General features: G+C 47.1%; 1 protein-coding gene across 6 annotated transcripts in view; it reads left to right on the top strand.

Annotated features, from left to right (window-relative positions):
* The window catches only part of kmt2d (lysine (K)-specific methyltransferase 2D), a 35,371-nt gene extending 27,456 nt beyond the window's left edge, over positions 1-7,915 (top strand). For 4 of the 6 annotated variants that reach the window (XM_049018101.1, XM_049018104.1, XM_049018106.1 and 1 more), the window contains exons 40-54: positions 88-234; positions 331-501; positions 642-789; positions 881-962; positions 1,063-1,241; positions 1,356-1,498; positions 1,586-1,724; positions 1,857-1,969; positions 2,072-3,296; positions 3,385-3,521; positions 3,615-3,745; positions 4,043-4,328; positions 4,644-4,717; positions 4,809-4,917; positions 5,038-7,915. In XM_049018101.1, the coding sequence (XP_048874058.1) occupies positions 88-234; positions 331-501; positions 642-789; positions 881-962; positions 1,063-1,241; positions 1,356-1,498; positions 1,586-1,724; positions 1,857-1,969; positions 2,072-3,296; positions 3,385-3,521; positions 3,615-3,745; positions 4,043-4,328; positions 4,644-4,717; positions 4,809-4,917; positions 5,038-5,130 (3,177 nt within the window). In that variant the 3' untranslated portion in view covers positions 5,131-7,915. The remainder of the gene's footprint in view (positions 1-87; positions 235-330; positions 502-641; positions 790-880; positions 963-1,062; positions 1,242-1,355; positions 1,499-1,585; positions 1,725-1,856; positions 1,970-2,071; positions 3,297-3,384; positions 3,522-3,614; positions 3,746-4,042; positions 4,329-4,643; positions 4,718-4,808; positions 4,918-5,037) is intronic. The other 2 variants (XM_049018103.1, XM_049018107.1) reach the window with 1 other exon arrangement.
* Positions 7,916-8,435: the final 520 nt, after the last annotated feature.

The following is an 8,435-nucleotide window of genomic DNA, read 5'->3' on the forward strand; positions in this document are numbered from 1 at the left end:
CTTCGGTCTTCACTAGTTATTTTTCTTCTCTCCTTTTTTTCCCCAAGGTCTCTCACCAATCACATTTATGTTCCTCCCATATTCCAGGATCTGCAGTCCATCTCCAAAAAGGCTCCTCCCCCGAAGGCGAAGCGAACCGCCAAGGCTGGCGAGCGAGTACCAAACTCTCGAAAAAAGACTAAAAAGGAGGATGTGGGGAGAAGTGCAGAAGCCCTAATGAAGCAGCTGAAGCAGGTAAACCAGCGTGTGCCTGTCGCCGTGCTGTGTGGTTCTGTTCCCTGTCCTGAGTGGAGTGTCTATCAGCATTGTGATGTTTTGTTGTGTCTGCAGGAGTCTCTGAAGTCCCTCCTGCCTCTGATGGAGCCCTCCATCACTGCCAGCCTGGATCTGTTTGCGCCTTTTGGCAGCGGACCAGCTAGTGGCAAGGCGCAGCTGAAGGGCTCCTTTGGAAATGCAGTCCTGGATAATATCCCAGACTATTACTCTCAGCTGCTTGCAAAGGTATGGTGTTGTATTGTTCATCATGCAGCATTTGTGCAATGGTTGGTTGAACAAGGTTTTTTTTTTTTTTTTTTTTGTAAGTAAAATAACAAGGGCATTTGTTTCGCCTGAAACATTAATTTTGCCGTTTATCATCATAGAACAACCTGAGTAACCCACCGACGCCGCCATCCTCGCTACCCCCCACTCCACCGCCCTCTGTGCAGCACAAAATGCTGAATGGGGTCACTGCTGTGGAAGAACTGACAGTATCTCGGAAGGATGCTGAAGGCCCTGAGGAGAACCTGCGTAAGAGCCGGGTGGTTCAGACCCAAAGTTAATGTAGAAAAATGTCCAGGCTAGATGTGTTAGTGGAGTCTGATCTCTCATTTGCCTCCAGGCTCTGCGGCCGAGGAGGTGAAGGGTGTGGACCTGCTGGCCGCTCTGCCCACACCCCCGCACAACCAGAACGAGGACATCAGGTTCGTGAGAAACTCGCACCCTGCTTCGCCGTGTCCTTGGTGGGTCAGGATTGCCATTCAGCAACGCGCCGTCATTCAATTTCTCATCTGTGTATTTAAGAAGGATGGAGAGCGATGAGGACAGCGACGCTTCAGAAGGCATCGTGCCCCCCTCCTCCCCCGAGAGCGTTCTGGGCGATGAAGCTCAGCGCTTTCCCCTTCTGAGGGAACCCAAACTGGAGGAGGATGAGAGGGCCATCTCCCCCATCATCCCACTCATCCCCCAGACCTCAATCCCAGGTGGGGATAGCAGCTGCAGCAGACATGCCGCTTCTCCCATCACTCCTTATTGGCAACCTCTATCTGTCAGAAAGGAATATTTTTTTAAACCATACTTTTTCCTTCCGGTTTTAGTTTTTCCTGAGAATAAGCCTCTGCAAGGACTCAGTGTATCCCTGGAGCATGGGGGGAAGGTCACACCTGGAGCTGGTTCTTGGGACAAAGCCAAAGGCAGGGAGGTGTCTGTCACCTTCACTGTGTCTGCTGCCGCAGCAAAGGTAACTGCATCACAGTGTCTTAGTGGTTACCTTTGCCCGTCTCCTTGCATGTGGACTGTGCCGTCTGACCACCTCTCCTCCACATAGAATCTGAGCACAGTGATGGTGGCTGTGGCCCAGCTCCTACAAATGCGGATGCCTGCGTCTTACGAAGTGGCCTTTCCCCAGAGTCCAGGTCGGGCAGGGAATGGAGAGCAAGGCAGCGCACCCGACGCAACAACCACTGGTAGCCTTACCACTTAATTTTACATTTCTTTTTTAATACTAAAGCATACATAATAAATCTAAATACCATGTAAATGAGGAGCAGAAGAACGATTTGATTTTGAGAAGATTATTTGTGTGAAACCTTTTCTAGCCGAGACTCCGTGCCAAAATCCAGAAAGTGCAGACTGGCTGAAGCAGTTTGACGTCTCTCTGCCTGGCTGTACTCTGAAGAAGCCGGTGGACATCCTGTCCCTCATTAAACAGGTTTTTGTCCTTGGTTTGATTGTATGGCAGTGATTTCCATCCTGGTGTAGATTAGGTTCTTACTTAGTTATTTGGGTATCTAAAGATCTGTATTTTTTCCAGGAGGATGAAGAACAAGGAGACAAGCCAGTTCAGCACTGCTATTCGACTAATGTGTCAGATTTAGACGTACGCCACCTTCCCATCTTTCCCGCGGAGGCTTCTCCACCACCTTCTCCCTCCCCTCCTCCGCCACCACCCCCTCCGCCTGGACTGCAGGACCTTGTCCGGTCTGCCTTTCCCCTCACCTCCAGCCCTTTGACCGTCAACGTCAAGAGTGAGCCAGAGCAGGACCCCATCCTACAGCCCCTACTGTCTCTTCCAACCGAGGCTGTGACCCCGCAGGTGGGCGCCTCTCCCATACACGACTCCTCCCCAAAGACTTGCAAGCAGCGCAGCCGTCCGCTACCAGAGGAGTGCGAGGAGGCACGGCCCAAGGAGAAAAAGTGGAAGGGGCTGCGCTGGAAGCGGCTGCAGCTGGTCATCGCCATCCGCAAGGGCGGCTCGCGCAAGGAGAGCAGCAGGGAGGTGTCCGAGCTCATGGAGCGGCTGCGCATCACGCTACGGCCTGACAAACTGCCCCGCGACAGGCGTAAATGCTGCTTCTGCCACGAGGAGGGTGACGGCGCCACTGACGGGCCGGCACGCCTGCTCAACATTGACGTGGACTTGTGGGTGCACCTCAACTGTGCATTGTGGTCCACGGAGGTTTATGAGACTCAGGGCGGGGCGCTCATCAATGTAGAGGTGGCACTGCGCCGGGGGCTGCGCACACGCTGCACTTGCTGCCAGAAAACAGGCGCCACCAACAGCTGCAACCGGTTACGCTGCCCCAATGTGTACCACTTTGCCTGCGCCATTCGCGCACGATGCATGTTCTTCAAGGACAAGACCATGCTGTGCACGCAGCACAAGCTCAAGGGTCCCAGTGAAGAAGAGCTCAGCAACTTCGCCGTCTTCCGCCGTGTCTACATCGAGCGGGACGACGTGAAGCAGATCGCCTGCATCCTGCAGCGCGGCGACCGTGTCCACATGTTCCGAGTTGGTGGCCTCATCTTCCATTCTGTGGGTCACCTGCTGCCTTCTCAGATGGTCGCCTTCCACTCACCCACCGCCATCTTTCCTGTGGGCTACGAGGCCACGCGTATCTACTGGAGCACCCGGGTGCCCAACCGGCGTTGCCGCTACCGCTGCCGCATCGGTGAGGCAGACGGCCGGCCGCTCTTTGAGGTGCGGGTGCTGGAGCAGGGGCAGGAGGACCTGCACTTCCGGGACAGCACTCCTGATGGTAAGGCCCCACTTGCATCTTTACCGCCTGCCTCTTAGCTGGCACCTCCCCATGTGACTATGTGACTAATCTGGTTCTGTCCGTCTAGGGATCTGGAGCTGTGTGGTGGAGCAGGTGGCTAAGCTGCGCCAAGAAGCTTCCATGCTGAAACTCTTCACCGAGCACGTGAAGGGTGAGGAGATGTACGGCCTGACGCTGCATGCCGTGCTGCGTATCACGGAGTCTGTGAGTACACCGGCCTTCCGACTGCTTTAACGCAGCGCTCCTGCTGCGGAGAATGCCCTGCTGATGTTAGTTCTTCATTCGCTTCCCCCTCAGCTCCCCGGGGTGGAAAGCTGCCAGAATTACGTCTTCCGATATGGCCGGCACCCTCTGATGGAGCTTCCCCTCATGATCAACCCCACGGGCTGTGCCCGTTCCGAGCCGAAGAGCTTAACCCACTGCAAGAGGTGAGGGAGCTGAAAGCCAACACCGTGTGTGTTTGTCTGCATGGGGTTCCCAGGGGGTTAAGTAAAATATTTTTTTCCTCTTGGATTTGGTGTCAGTTTATACATATTTCATTCATGAATTCTACTTTATATGTTTCCCCTGCATTACCAGGATTTTTTTTTGCGTTTAAACCACTCTGTTTTGTAAGTCCCTCCCCCCAGTCATTTGTATATTTTTTTTTGTTCATTTGTGCACAGCCTTTATCTGCTACACGATCTGCAGCACGTCTGTTGCTTCCACATCTGACTTTTTTTCAGGCCTCACACCTTAAACAGCACCAGTATGTCCAAGGCTTACCAGAGCACCTTCACCGGTGAGATCAACACACCCTACAGCAAGCAGTTTGTCCACTCCAAATCCTCGCAGTATCGCCGGCTAAAGACAGAGTGGAAGAACAACGTGTACCTGGCCCGCTCTCGCATCCAGGGGCTAGGGCTGTATGCCGCCAAAGACCTGGAGAAGCACACCATGGTCATCGAGTATATCGGCACCATCATCCGCAACGAGGTGGCCAACCGGAGAGAGAAGGTCTACGAGGAGCAGGTGGGTGGAAGTAGTGAAAGAACCCACTACTACGCATGGCTGGCATCATGACTTTTTGGTGACTTAGAACATCGTTTTTGTAATGCAAGGTCTTCTACACTGGCCTACAAAGGCAAAACACAACAGCTGCATATTTTAAAAACTAAGTTATGACTGTGCGCTCTGTTTTATCTCATGACAAAATATCTTGGTTCAACTATGCTCAGTTTTGAGGAAAATATTTACAAAATCATTTGTGTTGTCCTATTGTGCCCTTGTAGGTTAGTATAACTATCATTTTGTAATATTAAGCTAAGGCAGTGACTGTACTTTCAGAACCGTGGGATCTACATGTTTCGGATCAACAATGAGCATGTCATTGATGCCACGCTGACTGGCGGTCCGGCCCGGTGGGTCACCTGACTCTTTTTTTTTTTTCTACCAAGGTATGTTTTTTTCCCCTCCTTTTTCTTTATGTCTAAAATCTGCTTCTCTGTTCAGTTACGTCAACCACTCTTGCGCCCCCAACTGTGTGGCTGAGGTTGTGACCTTTGACAAGGAGGACAAGATCATCATCATCTCCAGCCGCAGGATCCCCAAGGGGGAAGAGGTGAGAGATCCAAAGCACTATCGCCTCTTTATGAAGTGATGGCATCCAGCAGGTTAGCTGCAGATGAGGTCCATGTTCAGCTGTGATAATGAAGTCCCTCCCTTCTGTGTTTCTCTCCAGCTGACTTATGATTACCAGTTTGACTTTGAGGATGATCAGCACAAGATTCCCTGCCATTGTGGAGCATGGAACTGCCGCAAGTGGATGAACTGACAGGGGGAACGGTGGTAGAGGATGCCGCACTCTCCTGTTTCGGGGCCAGAACATGTACGCTTGGGCCAAAGGCTGTTGATTTTTAGTGGTCCAGTAAAAGCAACCTGTTCATACATAAATGAAAGCAAAAATGAAATTGACTCTACATTCATAACCAGGAGCCAAAGTTTGAATGATGGGGAAAGTCTGTTGATTTGGGAACAAAACAAGAAAAGACAAGCAGTTCTCTGCCAAAACCGAGCATTTTTTATTTTTTTTTCCTTTCCTCGCGTCCTAATTAATCATGTCCAGACTGCTCCAAACTTAGGTTGATACAAGGTAGATTCTTAAGGTTCTTTGAAGAAGTCATTGAAAGCCATTTCCAAGAACCGTAAGAGGCTGATGCATTGGGTTGCACCTAGTACCTGAATACAAAGTTTGCTCATTTGTGTGGAGTAACTGTTTATACTTTGACAAGACAATCCTGCGGTGGCTTATTCATTAGAACCGTGTATCGTGGGTGGAGACAGAAGAAAGATACTGTCCAAATACTGTTGATGCTGGGTCTGGTGTCAGAAGACAGCACGTGTCTGTCGTGTAGTTGAAGGTGGGTTAGTGCGACCCATTCTACCTCAGTGAGCATGTAGGTTGTGGCTTTGTAAAATATAGTACTGCTAGTGTAGGAATGGGACTGTGGGAGTGCTCTTGAAAAAGCTTTTTCGGACATGCAGGGAAAATTTTAGCAGCAGGTTTGCTCCATCTAGATTACAATAATATGACGCAAAGTAACTATCCCATATCTTTGTCATGGATTATGTATGCAGATTAAATGTACAGTTTGGGGCAAGATTATGCAGTTAGGACTTAAGTCTGAAGCCTATTAGTAGACTCTCAGCTTAACACCAGTACTTCTGGGTTTTATAGGGTGAAATACTTAGCGTCAGTGGGGGTGTGTGCGTGCGCGTGGAGCTATACTCGTGCGTGTGTGTGTGTGTGTCTGTGTGTGAATGTTTTACATGCAAACGCACAAAATCAAACTTTAAATAGCTGTGGATGGTGTGGGTTGATGTTAGATATGGACAGCTGGCTCCACATGCTGATTCAAGCATATATGGAATAATTATGGATTTTATTTGAAGTCACAGATTAGTAACTGGTGTTTTGGCGTGGCTACCAAACCTTCATTGAAGGAAGAATATATTTTTTACATTTATTTTTACGGCATTCGAGTAACTATGTCAGAATGATAATGTGACTACTTCTGACTTAATTTTTCCATGTTAATTCCAGCGTCCCTCCTGTTTGCTTCCCTTTTGTTTTCAAACTCCACACAGCACTCGGATGCCACTGTCACCCTGTATGACATAGGAGTGCACGTCTGCGCAGACCTGTCGTATACTTACTGTAGTATGCCTTTCCCTGCCTTATTACAGCCAGCAGATTCAGCGTGTTGTGGGTTTACAGGAGGTACTATCTGTCAGAGGCTTGAAGCAAGGCAGCGAAGGGCATAAAAAGGGCATTAGTTTTATTTTTACTTTTTAGAGATAAAAACTTTAATCTTGAAAAGGGAGCTGCATTGTGTCTTTGCAACCTTATATGATTTCCCTCTCTCTCTCGTTCCTTGACTTATGACCTCATCTGTTAAAAATGCGAAAGTGTACAAATTGTGTATATATATATAAACGGGGTGCAAAAAATTTGATCGCTTAAAATCAATAATAGTTAAATAATCATAGATTTTAAAAAACCAACCACTGGATATCAGTTTATTAAAAGGTTTATATATATAAATATATAATGGCAGACTTACTATTGTTATGTATATGAATTCTCCTCCTCTGTTAGCATTTCCCACCCCTTTGTGTTCAGACTTTTTGCTGCAAGCTTGCAAGCTGGCCTGTTGCAGGAGAGAATGTACAGAATGTGTTTTCAGCAATGACTTGAATGATGCTCATGTGTAAGGCAAGCCCTGTAGCAAATGAGTTCTGTTTGCCAAGTTTTGGTTTCATTTTTAACTATTCACCTGTCGCAAAAATTAAAATCGGTGAAAGTAATCGCAGCATTTTAATTTCGGAAGATTGTTCACGTACTTGCTAATCATGCTACTATTAGTTTCTGTCCAAATCTGACCTGGTGTGGTTATATTGAGAAGCAATGGAAGATTTCAAATTTGATTCCCCAAACACTATTGGTATCATCAGTGTCACTGTTATTCTCATTGTCGTTTATTTTGGGAAAAGCATGCGTGAAACTAGATAATCATCCTGTTGTCATATTTTTAGCCGCTGAGATCACCTACGCGTAGATGAGGATGAACTGTTTTCTCAGTGTTTGTGAAATACTACTTTAGAGGGCTAGACTTTTGCACAAAAAATGTAATCAGGAGTTGTGATTTATTTTTTTTTTTTTTCCTTTTTATTAAATGTTTGTCTTTAGGGGGACAAGTATGACAGAGCATACTAAAGCCCACTTTTTTGCCTGAAATATTTTGACCTGTTTATTTTGGATCTTAAATTCTCTGCAAACTTAATTTATGAAAAATGATTATATTGAAGGTTTTTTAAAGCATTAGCTAATTTTTAAAAACATGCTTCTGTACAGCACAGCTCATTTAGGGGAGATGACTTAAGATTATAATTTCTATTGTATGTGGCATGTTTTGTATGGATATAATTTTGAACTGTGTATATATATTTTTGACAACAGCAGAAATTGTATGTTTCTCTTTCTATACGGCTCCCCCCTTTCCATTTCTCACTGTCTCTGCTTTATTTCGTTCAGAAAATAAAACTGAAATTTAAATATACTTGTGTTGTTCTGTACTGGTTTATCATAACCTGTTTTGACAGTAACACTAATGATATTTTGATCTAGATTGTACCGTTTCAAGCCCACCCACCCCCCACAAAAAAGGAACTGAACTTTGTCTTACACTTATTTTTCAATGCATTTATGATCAACAGTCATCACAATGGGGGAGTCAATAGCCGTCATGAAGTCTGCTGTACATCGAGAGTTATTGCAGTTGTCAGGAGGTGCATTTGGGCTGGGGCACCATGTTCTGTGGGGGAGGTGCCTGGGGATTCTGGAAACCGTGTGTTGATCAAGAAGCAGTAGCCTGAGTGTAATAAGGTCCTAGTTTCCAGGGCCTTCTGGCTGTTTATGAGCAGACTACAGTGATTTGAAAATGATGCCAGCATTCCTCAGTTATAGCTTTCCTCTGGTAAACATCCTTTTTGTTCCCGGTTTCTGACCAGTTATGGTTTTTAGAGATTGCCAGCTGCTGCTCTCCAAGTCGGCCTCCTTCGATGGTTGTCACTTGGGCA

Source organism: Brienomyrus brachyistius, chromosome 6, assembly GCF_023856365.1.
Source record: "Brienomyrus brachyistius isolate T26 chromosome 6, BBRACH_0.4, whole genome shotgun sequence".
NCBI classification, from domain to species: domain Eukaryota; kingdom Metazoa; phylum Chordata; class Actinopteri; order Osteoglossiformes; family Mormyridae; genus Brienomyrus; species Brienomyrus brachyistius.